The sequence below is a fragment of the Lichenostomus cassidix genome, chromosome 3 (assembly GCF_008360975.1).
Source record: "Lichenostomus cassidix isolate B80296 chromosome 3, HeHo_3.0, whole genome shotgun sequence".
In the NCBI taxonomy this organism is placed as follows: Eukaryota; Metazoa; Chordata; class Aves; order Passeriformes; family Meliphagidae; genus Lichenostomus; species Lichenostomus cassidix.
Window position 1 is genome coordinate 46976178 of NC_139483.1, and position 21778 is coordinate 46997955.

The 21778-nt window shown below is 40.9% G+C and overlaps 1 protein-coding gene across 1 annotated transcript; it reads right to left on the reverse strand.

Annotated features, from left to right (window-relative positions):
* Positions 1-213: 213 nt before the first annotated feature.
* On the reverse strand, positions 214-20343 carry RAB32 (RAB32, member RAS oncogene family). The gene is made up of 3 exons (XM_085055614.1): positions 19879-20343; positions 3947-4224; positions 214-1792 (listed from the first exon to the last, which is right to left on the reverse strand). Exons 1-3 carry the CDS (start codon positions 20105-20107, stop codon positions 1643-1645), a joined length of 657 nt encoding a protein of 218 aa, XP_084911740.1. The 5' UTR covers positions 20108-20343; the 3' UTR covers positions 214-1642.
* Between the last annotated feature and the right edge of the window lie 1435 nt (positions 20344-21778).

Sequence of the window (21778 nt, forward strand, 5' to 3'; positions counted from 1 at the left end):
GATCCCTTTCATCTGAATTATCCAAGGATCCTAAGCTAAATAAACTCAGTTTTAGATTATGCCAAGCCTTACTGTGGTAATTTAAAATAAGCCTTTAACATAGCAGATAACTAGAAGATAAAGTTGTCTTCAAATGTCAATGAAAGCATTTGAGTGTAGGGTGGAACATATGTGAGGATTTATGTTCTCAAAAGCATACACCAACAACACACATAAGATGCCCAAATATATTTATTTAACTCTTAAAAAGTATGTTATTCTTTAGAAAAAAGACAGCCTAAGAAATCTCAATACACCTTAAAGTATATCAAATCCTGCATATACCTAATTCTGATGTTTACTTAAACATCAGCACCATCAAACCCAACAAGGTACGACTTCTGAAGTCAGTAGCAATGAGGTACCAGGACAGAAGAAACCCTTAAAATAAAGATGAGCTTCAAAGCCTTTGAGCCAAGCAGAGCCAGAGTTCCAGAACACATTCAGGAACCACAAAATCTCTCTAATCCTTTTAAACTTCATTTGCTGCCAAAAATACATGAGTGTTATAACAAAGAAACATAAGCATCTCAGTAGACAGTTACAAATTGGTAAGCCAGTTCATCATTTCAAAGCAGACAGAAGAGTACAGCACTGTTCTAAAACTGACAAAGATAGAGCTTGAGTCAGAAAGGTTGACAGACTAGCATGAACCAATTAAGCTATTTCCCCTCAAGACCTCTCTCCTGGCTAATGGTATTCAGAACTATCTCTAGACAGAAGAAAAAAGCAGCAAGTTCATCATCAAAGGACAGTAAGATACTCACTTTTTGCACTCATGGTAAAGTTTTCAGTGTTAGTGCATTAAAAAGTTACTAGATGTTTATTTCTGGATGTGCATAGGGGTGAGGTTGCCATAACTATGAATACAGTTGTACTGCTAGCACATCTATGTGTTTCATATGCAAAGTATTAGCTGAAAATATTCAGCCTTAAATAGCTGGAGATGTGTTTTTATTAGTATCTCTATAACCATGTCTTTCTCTTGTTTAACACAATAATTTAATCATCTGGTTTTACTCAGTGGTAAAAGCCATCTACTCCACTCAGTCTTAGTGATCACACTAGAAAAGATACCTCCCATCTGTCATTGGCCCCTTCAAGATTTCTGGGATGTCTTGATCCAGGAGAACTAGCAATGAGACAGATCCTCATGGTGAGGGATAATAAATAAGGACAATTGTGCTGGTGAGAAGGCTCAAGTGGGACATTATTGGTGACAAAAGAAAAGTTTACTTTAAAGGTGCAAGAGTCTATTCAGCTAAAAGTGACTCCTATCTGGAATGTACCATATGTCCTAGAAGCAAACTAGACACTGAATATTGTCTTTGTTCCTTTTTAGGAGTGTAACCACTACCTTGCATTCCCAAGTAAGAAGACACTAAACAGACTTAGATGCAGACACTCAAGCAAGTGGAATGATAACTCACAAGATACTCAGTTTCAGGCTAAACAAGAATATGTAAACACCCAAATGAGTCACCAATTCAGATAATACCAGACACCCCGTATGGATTGTCACAATGCAGCACCATAGCAGCATTTTGATTGAAGGCAAAGTCTTGCTGCTCATCCCATCACATTTTACTGAATGGTGGTAGCATTAGCAGCACTGTGATTTACTCTCTGCTTTCAATGGGTCTAGGTCCAGTTTTGGTTTCCCCACATCATTCTCTTCATTAGGAAAGGTTTTGTAATTGGCAAGGATGTTTTCCACCAAGAATCGAGCAGCTTCATCTATGTTGATGTTGTCCTAAAAATGTTGAAAGCAAAGAAGTAAGTGACTTTTTGAAACAGTCACACATTCCTATTAACAAGCTGCTCAAAAAGAAACTCTCATCAGCAGGACAAGAGCAGTTTAGATGCAAGACGTCATTTCTCTCACTTGTTTTTTCTTCTGAAAAAGGTTAGCAGGAAGGTTTGAGACAAAATTAGACATCCATATTAAAAACTGAATATTGACTCTAATCTAGTAGGCAGACAGGGGAATAAATGTCACCTGCATTTGGAAGACTCACAAATGCCAAAGTACATTTCTGCATCAGGAAAGATCCTAGGCAATTACACCATCCATAGTACTGTCCTACCTTTTGGGGCCTTTTTCTGTTTCTAATGAAGTTTGGATGCACTTGTTCATGTAAAAGGATCTTTCCTATGAGCCTCAAAATCACAACTATTTCCAAGTGCCTCATCTAGCCACTCTACATATTCTTGGGCATGCTTTGAAAAGTACCCTCGCATAAACTCTAAAGAACACATGTGTGGAGGATACGTAGTGATGTACTTTGTCAGACTATTCCAGTTTCTGAGGGCCCAAGCTGGTCTAGTGCCAAGGACTCCCTAGCCACAGGTTTGCCCTGGCTGGGACATCTGTTAGCTCACCACAGGGCTGCCATGTTTGGAATTACTCATCTTTGGTTCCAAAGGAAACCAGTCCAGCATATTGCTGATGACTAAACTTCAGATCCAATTATCAGTTCCAGCAGAAAGGCAAAAGCAGATTAATAGGATATTCAAGTGAGCAAGAATTAACACTGTAAACTGTTTTGGTTTACTTATAAAACAAGAAAGACATCCTAAATTTTTGCTGTTTTAACTACAACTCTTCAGAGTCCTAAACAAGTCAATACCTAAGCTAAAACTATTATTGTCTGGATTTTTCTTTGCACCAAGAACTTTGTTTTACATTGTCTTAAATTCCACCTAAAATATAAGCTGTCACTAGAATTTCACATTAGATTTTGTTCCAATGTTGCTTGCATTTAATTTTAAGCCATAATGCAGTTTATTCATAGCAGTGTTACAGGCAGGTAAAGCTTCAGGGAAGACTTATACCAAAGCAGAATCTTGGTACTCTTTTTGAGTATAAAGAGCCTTAGAAATTGAGTTTTTAGTAGGAGATGGGTGAGTTTAGGAATATTTTTACAAATGCAAACAAATTGTTAGCTAATTTGACTAATTCCTTTAACTTTGCATCTTTCTCTTGAAGTGATAAAAAAGCAATTTGTTACTTTGTTTCTTATATTCTTCCTAGAGACTCTGCTTTTTAAGCGTTGTCTAAACATCATTGTGTAATACTTCAGCAGCAGCAGTTAAAGGAAGTAGGCAAGCCAAGGAAAAACAGGACCTTGAGGCTTATCTTACTTTATAAAGGATTTATCAGCCAGACCAGTAATCTGGTCTGTCAGCCACATTGTCCTCATCTAGAGCTGTCCTTTATTTTAAGAATCAGTTGAGCTTTAAGGAAATGCTGGATTTCACTTTCAACTAAGCTGCTGTCAGTTTAATCTGTGCATTGACAAAAATGTAGACTAAAACTGTACAATACATGAAATTACTCAAAGTTAACTGAATGCACCAGCTGTCTTTCTTAACTTAAATTACTATACTGAACATTTTTTTTTCCAGCTCAATCTTGACATTGCCTGATAAAATAGAAAAGTGCTTTAGCAACACTCTGGGTAGGTAGTAATGAGTAAGCAAATAGCTTGTTCACTTCAAATCTTGCTGTTTCCTACAAAAAACAGCGAAGACAAAAAATGCAATTTATAAACCTATACCTAAAGATTACCTGTAACTTTTGGATAGCTTGATCAGCATTTAGTAGTATTAACATCTAAAGAATGACTGATCCTCATGCATGCAAGGTAAAAAAAAAAAAAAAAACTTATAAAACTCAGATAATCAAGGTTTCCAGATATTTTATGGTTCTCTGAATTTAAGATAAGTTTTAATCTACACCAAATATGCCTCATCTTCCTCAGACATGAAGCTAGCCTGCACGTCACTTCAAACTTCTGCTGAACACTGCCACTTCCTATACTTGATAACTTTATTCCCTACATGATTGTATTCATCCCTTATGTCAATACTCAAAAAACTAAAAACATTTTTCTATTATGCTCACCTTGGCAGACGTTTCAAACCATCCAACAAAGCCACCTTCTCTGCAGAACTGGTCCATTTGGGAGGGATTCTGGCCGCCTTCTTTCTTCTGGTCACACTTGTTTGCAAGAAGAACAGCAGGGATGGGATTGCCATTGGGAAGTAGTACTTTATTGTCCAAATCATGCTTCCATTTTGAAACAGCCTCAAAAGTGGAGCCTCTTGTGACATCAAAGACCACAAAAGCACCAACTGCCTCTTTATAGTATACTCTGGTCATATTTCCAAAGCGCTCCTGGCCTGAAAGAGAGGACAGTGACAAAGTATATTTATATTGAAGCATGACCTGTATTCATAGCACACCGACTACTACTGTACCAGCTTAGTTCACAGAAGTTTGGCATTTGGGTCTAGTCACCTAGTTCATAAAACATTGCCTCCTTGATCTCATCTAAGTTCATTGTAACAGCTATTATGTATATTCCACACGACAAATCAGATGCTAAAAGCACTTTGCAATCCCAACTACCACATGGAACTTTTCTTAAACTTATTTGTTGAGTGGAGTTGTTTGAGAAGTAATGCCTAAAAACACTACCAGCACAGCTATACACAAATCATTATTTCACCAAAGAATATTAAGGCTTATATCTAAATCTAGTTATTTCAGTTAAAGACTTAAGCAAACTCAACCTTTTGCTGAATGGTGAGCAACAAGGAGTTTTGCAACCTTCAAGGCTAAGAGCCTTCAAAGCATCTTCAGAAGAAGTCACCTACATTATAGATTTTTCTTCAGGGACAAGTTCAAAAGGAGCTGCTAGCTTAACAGTTCTGGCTAAATTTGTTATCTTTGACTTCATTTCTAAAGCCTAAGATTTTCTCTGGATTAATTTTCAACTATAGAAGTTCTACATCAATCCCAGGATTTAAAACAAGAATAGTTGAAGTACAATTATTCACAACAAAAATCCAGAAAAAAAAATCAATTGCCCATGAACAGAGTAAACTAAAAAAGCCTTTTCTTATTAAGTATAACTACTGTAGCCAGAATACTTGAAATGTAGAATTAGAGTGTGCCAGTTCAGTTATTCTCCTCTTTGGAAGGTCAGACCACTATGATGTGTTTGCATTTGACTGTGCATAGCAGTATCAAGTCCTAGCACATTGTTTAGGAAGTCTGGGCTACTAAAATAGCTTCCTGCTTTGTTTGGAAGTTTTCATTGGGAAAAGCAGTCCCTGCATGCTATGATTTAGTTTTACAGTGTATCGCTTCAGCTTTTATCATTTAGTGCATATGAGGTTTTAGAATACATAAAGAAAGAACTGTTTTTCGAAACCTAGTCGTTGTCTGTTTACAAGCATTCAAGTCCACGTTTGATTAGCAAGGACAGATACAACTTGCACAACAGCACACTTAAGGTGTACCAAAAGCTGAAATTAGTACAGCATTACATACAGCTTCCAAAGGAAAAAAAAGTTACAAAGCACAGCTCAGAACCAAACTTGAAAAGTCCTAAACACCCCCAAACAGCTTTTCTTAAAGAAATACCAAGGAACTTGGACTTGGCCAGAAATTCTGATCATCACTCATAAATTTTTCCATTTCAAGAGAAGTCCCATCATTTTACCATAGTCTATCTTCTTCAACCACCGGGCCCAGTGCCTTTACACACAATGAGCTGGAGAGCTGCACTGGTTGCAATCAAAGTGGCCTGGCAGATGATTCTTTGAGACTGGTGACTTCTCATGCCCACTGTCTCGCAGCCTGTGTGAAGCTTGAACACCATGCAACCATCTGCCAGATAGGCTGTGCCAGAAAGGAAGCAACTGCAGCTCTGCTGCAAAACTGATCCAGACTAGCTGAATCCCTTCAAGGCCTGACCAGGAGAAGCCACTGTAAATGGGGTTGTGCTGATAACTTGAAGATTCAGGAGCTCTGGAACAATGCAGGTGCCAAGGTTAGCCTTGTACAGTGGCTTCTCATCATCTAAGAAGACAGCAGTTCTGGTAGGAATGAAGGTCTGCATGAACTGTATGTTACTTGGTACTCCATAGCAGCCACAGTAGAAACCAATGGCTTTGGCTGTCCAGAGCAGTCATTTAACTCTTATTTCCAGCAAGCTTTATTGATAGAAGTCAAAACTTGCCCTTGCAATACATTAATACATATTCTTCCACAATTTTAATTTGGGTGGAAGTAGAAAACCAGTGTGCCTATCAGCATGAAACTTCTTTCTTTACTTACTGGATTTAAGCTTTGTATTAGGAAGATTTGGTATCTCTTACCCTTAAACACAAGCAAGCTCATCATCATTGTATTCTTAGAGATTAATACCTTTGAATAGGTTAAATACAGCCCAATATGAGTGCTGTCCTCTTCTGAAGTAACCCAAACCAGATCATTACAGAGCTATTTTCACCTCTAGAATTCACATCAACTAACAATAAACCTGACCTGAATACTAGTTTACGACTGCTCTTTCATCCTGTCTGGAGGCATAATGAAGATGGATATACACTATTTCAAACAAAGACAGAAGCAGTAACACATGGCCTGCTCAAGAGGTAAGTTTTATTTGGTAAAAGGTATATGGCATGAAGCAGGATAATAACTCAGGTTCAACTAAGTGGACTTTACAATCCCATCATTACTGACAATGCACATGCTGAGATTCTTGTAAGGGGATGCAGAGCATTCTAGACAGCCTTTGAAAATTTAACAGGACTTCCAGGCAGAGCTTTTGCAAGCACTTTTCTGCTTGCAAAAAAACCCCCAAACCCTCATGCAGAAAAAGCAATCTAGAATGCACTACTTCAAATTTGGGACTGAACATCATTCTCTTTGTTCTTAAAACTAAATGTCTCAACTTCTGTGATGCACAGTTCAGAGTTTTGTTGTGCCCCTTCCTCTGTCCAACAGGATGTTTGTTGTAGTCACTTCACCAAGTGTGACAATAGCGTTGAGCAGTACAGAAAGTGGATCATACTCCCAGAGGACAAAAAGGCTAAAAGTAATCAGATAGAACTAGACTTAAAATCTCCAGTATGTATAATCTTGGAAATAAGAGAGAAGGAAGGTAACTAATTGCATAGTACAGCAGTATAGAAAGGACATCACCAGATTAATCATTCTGGTAGGTCCAGTGACTTAGCATACACCTGATGGTACCACAAAAGCATACTTTGTGTTTTAGTAGTTCAGGTGTAAATGGGCAGCTGAGCTACAGGACAGTCACAGGGATCAGAGGTTTTATTTGGGGATACAGAAGTGACTTCAGGCAATGCAAAGTTCTGCATTCTCTAACCACAAGGTTTTCACATTGAAATGACTCAGCACATATTGTCACCATATTTTCCAGTAATTGCAACAACCTTAAGTAAAATATTTGCACAATTACACGCATCAGGAACTAATACAGTTCCCTACAGTAGCACCACAGGAATAAATTGAGTTTAAAACTGCATTAGAACTTGAGAGCTGTTCTCACTTCCCAGTTTACATTGTACTGGGGGTGAACTGTAAGTTAAAAACTACATTAATAGAATTATGGTCAGGCTTGACATTAAAAGCTTTGTATTTTTCCTTTACTTTATTGCAAAAGATATGTTATCATTGTAACCTTGCCTTGAAGTACATTTTAAAGAGTTTCTACAGCAGTCTTTCCCAGTGTAAGGCAGAAACACTAGTGTCCTGTTTATTACAGCAGTGTGACTTATCATTGTGGCAGTTCTACCCTACACTCCTACTGTTATTTGACCTCTTAGCATTTCCTACATGATGGGAATTGGGGCTAAAAAAAGCAATTTACATGTACAAATTACTGCTGCATATGCACAATAATCAGTTTGTCAGGCTTCTTTCTCCCAGACTAGTTACTATTTTCATTAATTAATATGCAGTTTACATCAATTAATAAGAACTTACTCACAGAGAGTAAAAGGGCCCATCTAGAAGAGGTTTCTCCAGCTATTCTTTTTTGCTATGAAGGTAAATCTTGGTTTACCCCGTCAACACCAACAGTATAGCAAGAGTTCCCTATCTTGTAAAAATTGAAGCTTTATCTTGTCTGAAGCGACACAACTCAAAACAGAATTGTGTTAGTTGCATTAGTATCTCATCAGGTACACTGATGGACAACTGTACAATCTTCAAAGTTTTTCTCTTTCAGATGAGTTCTGGAATCCTCCAGAAGCTGAGTAATTAACAAGGAAGAGATATAGATGACCAAGGGCTATAAAAGTCTTACAACTGCAAAAATGAACAAGTAGTTTCTTCCATTAAAGTAATGTTAGTTCAAGTCATCTTTAGCAGGCTAATCAGCTTAATGGGTAGCCAGAGCTCAAAATATGATTTTTACAAGTTTGGCAGTTCCACATCAATTAACCTTAATCTATAGGTGTATAGCCTAGACTGCAGTTCCCCAAAAAAAAAAAAAAAAAAAAAAAAAAAAAAAAAAAAAAAAAACAACTAGCTGAAGAGTTTTACTCTCTCAAGTTGTTTGCTGCTAACTGGAAGACCATTGCAATGAAACTTTGCAGTTTTTTTCCTGGACCAAATAATAGAGTTGCCAGAAGTCTAACAAGTATCAAAAAGTTCTCAATTTATTAATACAGTCAAGGATCTCTCACCAATTTTGTCCTTCAGAACACTTAAGATGAGAATTCAAATAGTTTAAAAGGCAGTTTAAGGTAAACAGAAAGAAGGAATAAGCCACACAGGAAAAGTTTCATCTATAAAACCAATCAAAAAAACTATCCAGCAATAACTTCAGTAGTAAAGAAAATTATCAACAGATGTAGTGAACCAAATTCAGTTAGCTCAAAATGCATACCGGTAGCTTCCTACTAGCGCATTTCATTCCTTCTGCTTTTCTCTTGTTTCTAGATGCTGCAGTGATCACAGGCATCATAGACAAGTAAGTAATAGTGAGCTATGGTGACTGATTGTAATAAACCATTTTTTTAATCTGGAAATACTTGAAAGATCTCCTTGCATTATGAGAAGGGTTCTCAGATCAACTGTTTACCATGACCACTAACAGTCACTCAGGAGGAGGAGAGTCAGAGTAACTCTGACTGCCAACACCATGGCTCTTAGGTTCTTGCTATCAGCTACTCTGACTTTATCGACCAGTGTGCAAGCACAGTCCCAGCATTTAAACTTCAGAGCCAAACTCCACAACTAAATCAATTCAATCCATTTCCAGGACCACGAGACATTTATGCTTTTATCCAGCGTAGATGGTAAAAAAGACCAGTTGAAAAACAAGTGAAAGCTCTTTTTTTCCAGGAACGTGAGTGACAATTCCGTATTTACAATTTCAACTCTCAGTACAGTTAATGCCACACAGTGTGATAGATTTAAGCTAAAGCACCATCCAAAATGGCTGGGCAGATAGCTCAATCTTCTAATTGGGTTAGAACTACTGTCACTTTCAAAACTCACCTAGGCCCTTCAAGAGCCACAGGCAGGAACAGACCACACTTTGGATGCCAGCTGGATGCTTGGCACAGTACAGCGAATATCCAGAACTGCCCTGAGGATGAAACTCCCAGTTCTCCAGACATCTAATGTACATTTTAGCATTACCAGAGTCAAGGGTGAGTTGACTGAGGTTCCTCTTTAGAGAGATACATAAACATGTTACTGGCAAGTTACTGCTGCTGACAGCTATCCCCCATCTCCCCAAACCAGCACATCCTGTCCCAGAACTGTCTAGCCTAATTAGATTGGATCTGTTATTTTGCAAGAAGTAGGTTAACCAAACCACTACCAATATTATGGCTCACATTCAAGTGTGTCTATCTGCTTTTTCTCATTGATAGCAGCCACGGATTGAGAGTAGACAGACTTTAAGACTTAATACTAGATGGCTCCCCACTCCTCATTCTTATGCATTTGAGCTCTAAATGTAAAGTTGCCACATGTTAAAACCACAGAGGTGTTGAACTATACATTTATTGAAATACAAATTTGCAGATGACACCAAGCTGAGTGGATGAGATGCCATCCAGAGAAATCTTGAGATTTCTCAAGCTTGAGAAGTGGTCCCATGGGAATTTCATGCAGTTTAACAAGAGCAAGGTGCTGCACATGGGTTGGAGTACCAACACAGGCTGGGAGAGCAACCCTGCTGAGAAGGACTTGGGGGTGCTGGTGGGTGAGAGGCTGGATATGACCCAGCAATGTGCACTGGCAGCCCAGAAAATCACTTGTAACCTCGGCTGCATCCAAAGCAGTGTGGGCAGCAGGGCCAGGGAGGGAATCCTGTCTATCTGTTCACTCTTGTGAGACTCCACCTGGGGTGATGCACCCAGCTCTGGGACACCCAACATAAGAAGGATGTGGACCTGTTGGAGTAGTCCAGAGGAGGGCCACGAAGATGATCAGAGGACTGGAGCACCTCTCCTGTGAAGACAGGCTGAGAGAGTTGAGATTGTTCAGCCTGGAGAAGAGAAGGCTTCAGGGTGACCTGAAGGTACCTAAAGGGAGCCCTACAAGAAAGATGGAGAGGGACTATTTACAAGAGCATGTACAGGGTAAGATGTACAGAAAGGACAAGGGGAAATGGTTTTAAACTGATAGTAGGTTTAGATAAGATATTAGGAAGAAATTCCTTACTGTGAAAGTGGTGAGGCACCATAACAGGTTGCTCAGAGAAGCTGTGGGTTCCCCATCCCTGGAAATGTTCAAAGGCCAGGCTGGATGGGGCTCTGAGCAGCCTGGTCTAGTTTCACAGCAGCAGGGTTGGAACTGGATGATCTTTAAGGTTCCTTCCAGCCCAAGCAATTCTGTGATTCAATGACATTAGCAGCTCTAGCAGATGTTAGAAACCTCTAAGTGTTAAAGTACATCTAGCTTGACTTTTACTTTCCACCACTATGAAAAAGTGGTAATTGTGGTTCTGGTGACAGAGAGGCTAAAAAACAAGAATTACCAAAATATTATATCTTTCTATATCACACAAGTACCAGAAATAGCTTCACTGACTGCAGTGCTTACAGTTTCTAACAGACAAAAGCAGGCTCAGACAATTAAAACTGCTACTGTCCTTTCTTACTAAGGGTGGTGTGGGTAAGTTAACTGACCACTGGATGGACCTCTTCCCAGCACTGACCCTTTCCCAAATGCTTCAGAGCAGTCTTCAGGGCAAAAGCCAGTTAATCCCTGTTCAACTGACTCACACTTTACTGCAAAAGACAACCTTTGATCCTCTGGTTATATCTCTATTAGAAAGTCGCAGGGTGCAGTTGAAGCAGTTCTGTTGAATGATGCAGTGTCAGAGGCATGACACTGACTACGTACTATATATACACAGTATGTATGGGAGACTCTGTAGGCACTGAAAAGTTACTGAAGAATCAGTTCAAGTGCAGCAGCATTTTGTTTAGATCATATCACAAAATGTTTCCACATGTTCATAGAAGTCACTATTTCATTCTGAAATGGTAGGAAGCAGTTTGCTTCAAAATTCCATTGCACAACACAGCCACTTTCTAACCTAACAATTTGTTAGCTACATGAAATTTCAAAATCAATGATTAGTCTTTCTGTTATGACACTTTGTTATTATACTTTAACACAGGACAGTCCCATTCACTACCACTGAAAAAGTTAGGCACCTGATTTCCACCAGGAACTACGATGGCATCTATCAACCTAATAGAAAAAGTATGTCATTCTCTCTTAAAAAGATAAAAAAATTTTGCCTCAAACAATTACACAACTCTCACTAGGAATTTCACAGCAAGACTGAAAATTTTCAATGCTGCCCGCAGTCTTGGGCTAATCTAATGATTTAATTGTCCAAACTGACTTTAACAGCTTACTATTCTGTCTTTAAGAAGTTTAGAGGCAACACCCTGAACTTAGAGTTCAATGGGTTTTGTCCAACATCACATGCATTTTATGCATTTCAGTCATGTTTGTATAAGAAAGTTCCACCTATTTTGCTTGCATCTTTGCTAAACAGCAAGTGAGAGAAGTCCCTGTTTAAGCACTAGATTTCAATCCCCAGAAAATCAAAGTGCAGCCAAGCTAAACAATATTTAACTAGCAGTCAAATGCAGCATGTATGGAACAACTCTCCTGCATTAGTATTCAAAAAAGGTTGACATATTCCAATTAGTGCCAGCAACAGCATGAATTAGTACTTCCTACCTTGCTTTAACAAGACTTACCCAAACAAGTAATCCAGAGTTAAGGTATTTCATGCCTGACACCCTCTGATCCATACCCTTTGGTGCACTGCCGTGCAGCCAGAGCTGCACTGTGTACTTAACAGTGATGCTGCATGGCACTACAGCATTTTGCACCACACAGGAGAACAATTCTAAAGTCAGTTTGTCTCCAGAACAACTTTATCACGAGACTGAAAAAATGTTAATCTCTAAAATGATCAATGTGTCATGGCACATTTTGTGTGATTGGAATTTTGTATCAAATAGCTGCCACTTTGCTCTACCTAGCACTCTAGCCTGGGAGCAATTAAAGAACAAGTTCCCATAAGCTGTTTGCAGTGACATTCAGGAGCTACATTTCAATGAATCATTTGAAAAGCTGCTAAAATCCATACCATAAGGAATATTTGTTTTCATTACCTGCTAATATAGAAGTCACTGCTACCGAAAGTTTGCTAGCTTTCTCTAGACCGTAAGACATCTATTTCTAAGCAAGCTCTACAAAGCCCTGAAATCTCATCGTTTTTCAAAGTGTAATCTCACCCCATTTATCCTCTTCTTGTGTCTCCACGGACAGAAGAGATCTTTGAATATTGAACATTGTGCAACAGGTAGCTTGAGAAGCATGCTGTGCTTTGTAGTCCCTGCTTACTGCTGGTCATGCTAGCTTTAACATCTGCAGGATATTCACAAGAGGTATTGCTATACTTTCATGCAAGAATATAAATAGAAATTCCCTTCCTGCAAATCACTTTGTTCTAACGCAGCCATTTCTGAACCTCTGAAGGAAGTATTTGGAGGGAACCATTTATAACAGACTACAAAACCAAAGCAATGGTTACCACTGGAATTCATGGAAGGTATCTCTGAGAGCTGTGAGACTGAACCCAGTGGTCTCACTCAGTACTGAATGGAAGAATCTTATTTTTTACAGCATGCTAGCACCTTTTCTGGAACCAGGCAGCTAAGATTCTTTTCCTTCCTTTATGTCGTAAGTTGAGGATTACCCCTTTAGAGTACTTGCCAACTCAAATTGTACTTGTGGATATGTGCTTTGGTAACACCCTGTCCTAATGTGCATGTAAAGAAAACCAAACTGGTAAGAAGCAAAGCAGAGATGTAAATAAGGTTAAGCACCAAGACTCTGAAGCTGCAACTTCTGAAGATGCAAGGAGAGTTGATAAAGCTTGATTTACATTCACGTAAACACCATACATCAAGAGAAAAGTGTATATTCAATATTGTCTGCGCCAGTTTGTCTCTGAAGGGCAATATGCTTGACTTGTCAAACCAGCTTAATTTCTGACTACTTGAGTCAGTATTACATGAAGGGCAAGAACTTAGTTAACATTTGCCTTCAGAAAAGTGGGTGATCTATGTAAGGTTATTATTTCTGCAAAGCTTTCTGGTTTGTCTTATAAACTAATGCAAAAATTAGTTACACTGAGGGCTATATGTTATTTTTCCTCCTGTCTACTGTATTGCACATAAGATTTGAGGTATTGTTTACCTTAAAGGTAGATTTCCCCTGCCCATTTGATGTATACACATCCAATTTATTCTCTGTATCAGAGTACTAGGAAAGCATTTTTCTTGTGATCTTGCAGGAAGCACAAAATTTCTGAGCAACTGCTATATGACATCTGTTTGAAAATAAGGCTGAAGCACCATCTATTCCACAGAGAATAGAAGCTCAAGCATTAAGTACATTTTCATTGTTGACAGAAACTAAGAGTACCTGTAAGATAAATACACTGAACTTTCTTTTAAACCTGTACAAGATCAGGTGGTCTTTTAGGATACATCTTGAACCATATTTTTCATAGAACACCTTGAAATGCCTATGAGGAAATTCTAAGCTCATTTCCAACACACTCAAAGAACATCTGTCTCAATTCTCCCATTTAACTGAACAGTCCTGCCTTGCATAATCAAAATTACCATACTAGACTACCTTACAACACCAAGACAGCAGCATTTCCCATATTCTTATGGAATTCTACCAGCACACTAGTTATAGGCTTAATCCAAGATAACATATACAGCACTTTGAGTGGCTACATAACATAGTACTAAGCAAAAAAACCTTTGCCATTATGAATGCTTTGGTATCCCACTGATAAGACATGGAAATTTCTTCATCACACCAACAATCATACCTCCCTTGATAACATTTCATTAAAAATGTATGTAAACAGAATTCCCAAAAAATAAGACATCCAGAATCTGTTTGTATTCAGAGATGTCTGAAAGCTGGAAAAACACCAAAACCAAGTTTAACACATTCAGCACTTATTTAGATATTTAGCTGTAGAGCTCCAAGCACAGCAAGTCATTCTCAACTGAAAGCTCATAACCCTAATCCAGCTATTCCAGAAGAGTCACAAGAAAGGACACCCACACAAGATTTCCCACAGAGGGGTGGCTTCTTGAAGGAAGCAAAGTACACCTTCAGTTCTGCTTCTTGCCTCTACTGCCTCTGTGTTCAAAATCTTTCTACATGAGCAGGCCTTCAACCTCCCCTCCCCAAACTGTATCTGCTAGTCCAGCATGTCTCCAGTAAACACAATCCTTAAGTAAATTTTCTCTCATGGGATTTGTATTTAAACGTGTGAGCAGGAAGCAGCCAGAAATGAAGTCAAGTCTTTCACATCTCCACAAGTCAGTAGACAGTCACATAGAAGATTCTCCAGCCCTGACTGGGAGTTTTCTGACCTGCCTCAGCAGTTAGCAAAATGATTGGACTCCTATCTCCACATGAAGACAGCAGCTCCTAGAACCTCCATCACCATGTAAACTAGGCAATAACCTGAGAAAATGTACCAGTTTCTGAAAAAGCTCTGAGTTTCAAGTTCTGAGGCATCCATTTCTGAGGCAGTTAGTAATGTGCACATTCCTCACTCATTAAGAGTATTTATCATGGTGAGAAAAAAATCCCCCCATCTGGGGGCAGGCTACGCCTGGATTGTCTTGGCTTCACCTTATGCTCACTTGTACCAGGCACACAGCTAAGCAATTTTTTCATGATTCCTTTGCAAGAGCTGCCATTTTAATCCTTTCAATATGCATTGAGGCTAAGGACAAGTTGTTACAAGAATACCTTGACTACTTTTAGAGACTGCTGCCTCCAAGTTCTCCATACTTAAGAGAGACTTCTTTGCAAAGCAATTGAAGTGCACATGCCTTTGGCACAGAGCCAAGTATGGACTGGGAACAGCAGAAGTTTTCCAGTTGTTTCCCTATAGACTTTCAAGGATGCATTACCATCACTTAACATTTGCTTTCGACCTTATTTAAAAATAACTAAAAGCAGTCCATAATTCAAGAAACAAGTTAATGCCCCAGTACACAGAAGCAACTCGGCAGCCTTATGACATGCCAGGGGCACAAGTGCAGACTAACTGGAATATAGAGGCGCTTGAAACCAGAGCTTTCACATGGAAGTAAACTATCTGGCATACTACAACAGCCTGGATGGCTTTGAAAATCAACCATATCTATGGTTTCCTGTACTCCTTCCCATTTTTTACAGCATCCTACAGATAAGCCTAAAAGTTTACAAAGTTAACTTGCTCTTAACATCAACTCACACATCTTAACACTCACTTGTCTTTATAGAAAAGAGGGTATTTATCCTATCCTCAAGTTAGTATTTAACCACAATACTTCATCTGATTTATCCATCCTCTTAGGGACTTGTATATACCTATAACAAGTTAGTTCCTCTCCAGGAGACACACAAGATTTTAGTAACAAATTTACATAATACAAGTCTTATCATTCAGCTCTTGAAAGCCTATAGAGCATGTTTAGAATACCAAAGTACAATGATTCCTCTTCTGTTCAGCCAATTTCATAGACATGCTCTGCCAGTTAAAGCATTACTTCAGTTTTAATAATATTTTTGCAAAGGAATTCTAATAAAATCCCAGAAGGGTGCTATTACACCAAAGTTAATTCAGAATTCCTCACACAAAACTTTAAAACCAAACTTGTCTACCAGTTGCTATTAGTGACAGTCTTCATGAGAAGCCAAACTCAAGTGGCCCTCTATGATCTTTACCCCTCTTGCTCTCCAGCCAATTGCATGTTCATACAGGCTGATGTGACACTGACAGTCAATATGACCACAGAAGCAGCAGCTAACACTGCTCAATTGCTGGTATTACTAGATCAGCTTTTAAGCTTCTGTGATACAGAAAATCTTTGGGTGTTCTTTCAATATTACCTGACAGCTTCATCAGTATACCACATACACCTCCCGAGCACGCTGTGGTCAGTGTAGTACTCACTAAAATAGCATGCTTGTCAAGTAGGAATCTCTAGTGTTTTGAAATAGACCGTAAAAGCATTTCACTGTCATTAAGATTTCTTTGTTTTGCGTCTCTTCACCACAATGACTCATTCCTACCGGCTATTTATTTTTCCAGTCATTTATGCCCTTTGATCAAGGTGGTTAACCTAGTTCTAACACTTTCAGAATTTATCCAGAAAGATATTTTTCATTACTTCACACATCAAGATAAAAAAAAAAAAAACAAAACAACAAAACACAAAAGCCAACCAAACAAAAAACCCAAGAGTAATGCCTAAGGGCAGCTAAAGTTCCTGCATGAACATGAATATAATCTGTTCAGTTTTTTCAGAATGCTTTTTTCTTCATGCTGTAACCAAGATAATTTGACAGTGACTGATCAGTCTTACTTGCAAGCTTTTTCATTGCCTTTATTCAAGAAGTTACAGCCTGTGTCTAAAAACTAAAATGCCTATCTCTGAAATACAAAAGTCTCAGCACAACAGTAACCTTCCCCCCTTCATCATTTTGCATCCCCTCCCCTTTGATGTTGCTGCAACAATTTGCATTACTTTGTACCTTAAAACAAAAGGGCTATTTTCAGTAGAAAAAGAAAAGGCATAGGCAGTGTAACACTGTCATGCTCTATTTGACAGAATTATCTAATCACAAAAAAAAAGAAAAAAGTAAAATCAAAACAAACTCAGCTAGTACAAGAATTTGAAGCCATCCAGTAACCTGCTGCATTGCAATACACGGCACAACATGCATCATTTTGCCTACAATCACATCAGAAACCAGCACGCTATCTACATTATGATCTTTAGCTGATGCATGAGCTACATGATCAATTCTTATCATTGACTGAGGCACAAAACCTTAGATTGAAGCATCCAGCTCTTCAAGGAAAGCTTCTTATGATGAACTATTACGTACAAGCTTTGATCTACTGAAAATAACATCCCTTTCTATGCTTAAGGGGTAGATTTTAATTCAACAGCCTTTTTAAATGCATCAAAATCAATTCAGAATGCAAGCACCATATTGCTTGCAGGGAAGTCACATGAAACATTACTTGCTATAAGATTCAGATCTCTTCAAGAGATCTAAAGCTGTTTGTCTGCACACACCAGCAGGCAAAATTATCTACATGAGCTGTTGAAAGCCAGAAGACAGCTGGGCTGATGAGTTAAAAGGGAATGACTATCACATGCTCAGACACTGTGCTACACTTCAATAAAGTGCTTTAGAGAATATTGTCTATGACTATAGAGGCCATCTTCAACCTGGTTCTTTAACTAACAACTTCAATATGAATCTGTTAACATCATCAGGTATTTTGAAATATTCCTGATCGTACACATAAACAGCTGCAGAACACACTCCCAGGCTGAGGACTTCAGCAGCTTTAAGACCATCAAATAACCCTTATGGATACTAGAATACACTTTATTTTACTAATTAACTCAGATATGTCAAGTGCTAAAGGAGTCCAAATTATTGTGGTCACACTAAGCACAACCCAATCAAAAATCACCAAGATTACTTCTCTTCTAGGTCTTGGGTTTTTTTCATCACAGAAAACAGAATACCCTAAACCAGAAGATTACGCTAAGAGTTCAGAGTGCAAACTGCAGAACAGTTATATTTTCCTTTTTCATTTTTGCTAGGGAAAGATTACTCAGGTTTTTCATACAAAAGTCTTATAAAATGGGAAAAATATTTCAGTGACAGGAAAAATTTTAATTCCTCAATCTACCAATTTAGCCCAAGCCTCCAGGGATTTATCAGGAGCTCTTAACTCAGTCTTCGGCTAGCAGTGTCAAAAATACACTAAATTTTCATCAAGAATGAAAAATATTGTCTTCTGGATCTTGACATTAATGCATGAATGTATTGCTAGTTAACTTCCCAAACTGTAAATAGGTTCTGTCCAAACTTTGTGACAAGTTACAGCCAAGTGTCAGCCTACCCTGTTGAAACAGATTGGTTTGGCAAAACACTCAGCCTACCCCAGTCTGAGCAAGGAAGGGCTGAGAAGTCAAACACAAGCATGGCAGCCTGCCAAACCCCAGGATCCCAATAGCTTCCCCTCTTCAATCTTTGGAACCCCAGGCTCGCTAAAATATACACAGAGGATTGCAACAGTTTGTACTGACACTGTTAATTGAGTCACAGAAAGTTAAAGCTGATTCACAAAAGGAACACATCAGAAGAGAAAGCTTGCCAACATTTTACTTGCTCTTCAAAACAGCAGTTAGAAAATATTTTCATTTGCCCTACAGGCCAGCAACAGAAAGATCCATGGTGTATTTCAGCATATGATAGGAAGCAGGCTTTTTAGTTTGAGGAGTCATATTTGAAGTGTTTTAGAGCAAAAAGACCAGAAATTGATGTACAGCTGGTTTGACACAGGGTTACAGCAGCCACATGTTACACTTCCTCATTTCTGTGCTTCCACTCGTAAGCATAAAGTTCATGGAAACAGTAACTATCAGGTTTTTTTCCCTGTGTCTTCCAGTCGCATTAAACACCAGCATTTGAAAAAGTCTACTATTTCATACCCAAGGCGATATTCTGAGGGTGGTAGATAGGAATAAGGAGAGCTGCAGTAAACACGTGATGCACAAAAAACCAGAAATGCAATACTAACCAAGGTAATTACAGAGCTGAGGGACAGATTTCTTACAAGACTGTAGCAACACAAGAGATTGTTCTGTGGCATTTAACACCACAGCATAAGCAAAGATAACCATGGTAGATATACAGCTGGAGTCTTGGAAACAGAGATCTTAACGAATAGCTTCGAATTATGCATGGTTTGGACAAGTGAACAAGACTTTCCTGCTTCCATAAGCTCAAAGTATCTTTCTCATACACAAACTTGCAATTTGAATGTACAACTAAGCATAAGAGAAGTTCCATTCCTTCCCTGTATGCAGCAGGGATGCAAGCTCCTTTTAAATTAACCAGGTGACTTCAAGCATGTAACGTTTAAGCATTCTTCCTAGGAGGACAACTTCAGCTGTTTCAGTCGCCTTTAACCTGTAAAGCACGGGGCATTAGATGTATTACAGAGCTGTAACCCTGAACTAATTTCAGTAACAGCCATAACCAAGGCCACCACGGCCCAGATAAGTAGGTCTGGAGCAGTATGAGCAGGAAGACTCCGGGAGCCCTGGATCCAGCAGAGCAAAGCAGCTGTTTGAGGACTGCTACAAAACCCTGAGCCAAGCCAAGAGCCCCACAAAGTCCGCTAACAGGAGAGCACAAACCCTGTAAAAAGAGAAACACTTCCACATCAAGACCTCCATCTACTTATGCCTCAAAGGCAAGAACAGAAGGTTGCGGACAACATGGGTAAGGCGAGAAACAAGAAGACACATTTCAGAGCCGAAACACGCTCTCCTCGCAGAGGCCGTGCGCTCGCAGCGCCCTCGGGGCGCACCCTACAGGGAGCAGCCCGTCCCGTCCCGTACCTGCGATATCCCAGAGCTGCAGCCGCACCAGGGTCTTGCTGTCCCAGTTGATGACTTTGAGCGCGAAATCCACGCCGATGGTGGCCCGGTAGTGCTGGGAGAAGAGCTGGTGCACGTAGCGCTTGATAATGCTGGTTTTGCCCACGCCCAGCTCCCCGATCACCAGCACCTTGAAGAGGTGCTCCCGGCACTCCGGCACGCCGCCGCCTGCTCCTTCCCCGCCGGCCATCCTCGGCCCTCCCTCCCTCCCTCCCTCTCGTGCGGTGCGGTGCGGTGCGGCGGAGAGGCCGGGCTGCCGGGGCCGCGGCTCTCCCGCTTCTTAACTCTCCCAGCCAGCAACTTTCCTCCAACTTTCCCCAGCCGGCTCCCCGCAGGGCCGGCCCTCGCCAGGCGGGGGAAGCCGGAGCGGGACGCAGGGTGGGAGGGAGCAGGGAACCCTAGCCACCACCTGACTGCAGTCACAGGACGCGGAAACTCCGCGGGCTTATAGCGGCCCGGGGGAGGGCTGCGGGAGGGGCCGGGGGAGGGACCCGGCCCGCCCCGCCGCTCCGGGACACCGGCTGGGAACGGGATAGGGGTAGGGCCAGGGCGGGAGGGAGCTGTTTTGCGGCTGCTGCGGGCGGGCCGCGCTGGGAGCGCCCGGGCGGAGTGGGGCGGCAGGAGCGGGAGCTGAGCTTCTAAAGAGGGCTCAGCCTGGGGAAACGTCAGCTCCCTTGACGGTGCCATCATCCGCCCCCTTCTAGTAGTGGTGGCAGCGAAGTTTTCTCCCGGTGAAATCTCTGAGAGCACCCGGGTTCTTTTCCCACCGTTCGGCAAAGAGTGTTTTATGGCAGAGAGGTTCGTAGACACAGGGCTTTGTTAGGATGCATAGCACTAAGAGGGTTCTGGCGGCCTGTGCTCGCACCCAGTCTGCTCTCCATTCGGAGGAGCCAGGCTGGGCCCCTGTGGGCGCAGGGCGCTGCGCCCTGCCTGCCTCCCCGCCCTCGCAGGGCCTGCAGGGCGGCCTGGGGCTGCGTGCGGGCCGTGCTGGGCCAGCCCGGGGCAAACAGAGCGGGCAGAGCCGTGCTGGGCCAGCCTGGGGCAGACAGGGCGGGCAGAGCCGTGCTGAGCCAGCCCGGGGCAAACAGAGCGAGCAGAGCCGTGCCGAGCCCGCCTAGGGCAAACAGTGCCGTGCCGGGGAGGCACCAGTGACGCAGCCATGGCCTCTCTGAGGAAAAGGCTTTGGTGAGCAGGGAAGAAATCACCTCCTCATCTGCTGGATTCCCATCAAACACATACAGCTATACTCGGTTATTGCCTGTTCCTAAACTGATCTAATAAAATATTTTTGTTACTTTCCGGTTGTTTTAAAAATTATACCAGACAATAATAGAATCCCAGAAGGATTTGGGTTGGAAGGGACCTTACGGATAATCCAGTCCCAACCCTCCTGACATGGGCAGGGACACCTTCCACCAGACCTAGGTTGCTCAAAGCCCCATATAGTCAGGCCCTGAACAGGTCAAGGGATGGAGCATCCACAGCCGCTCTGAAACAGACACATTGTTGTTAGAAACCAACATAAACCAAGTTTCCAGTCCTTAGCACCGTATAGGACCACATGTGCTGGCTGTAGCTGCTACCATCCTTTCCAAGGGAAACACACAACCCCAAGTGTCCATGCCTGCTACAGGAGGATGAAGTGTGGCTCAGTCATACTGTCTCCATGCTGAAACGTTTGTTTGTCCTGTAAATACCTAAGCACAGAACTATTTTGTGCTGGAGAGCAATGACAGCCACCCCAAAAGGGAAATGTTACGTGGTTGTCTGGACAGCATGGGAGTACAGAGGCAGGTAACCCAAGGGAGGATCTTATTAGCAAATGAAGGGATGCCCCCAGTGGGAAAGAACGTAGTTATAA

Coding starts and splice junctions, on each gene's coding strand:
- RAB32 (XM_085055614.1), bottom strand. CDS start 20,107: ATGGCCGGCGGGGAAGGAGCAGGCGGCGGCGTGCCGGAGTGCCGGGAG. Junction 4,225..19,878: donor GCAGCTCTGGGATATCGCAG/GTACGGGACGGG, acceptor CCTCTCTTTCAG/GCCAGGAGCGCTTTGGAAAT. Junction 1,793..3,946: donor GGTTTGAAACGTCTGCCAAG/GTGAGCATAATA, acceptor CAACATTTTTAG/GACAACATCAACATAGATGA.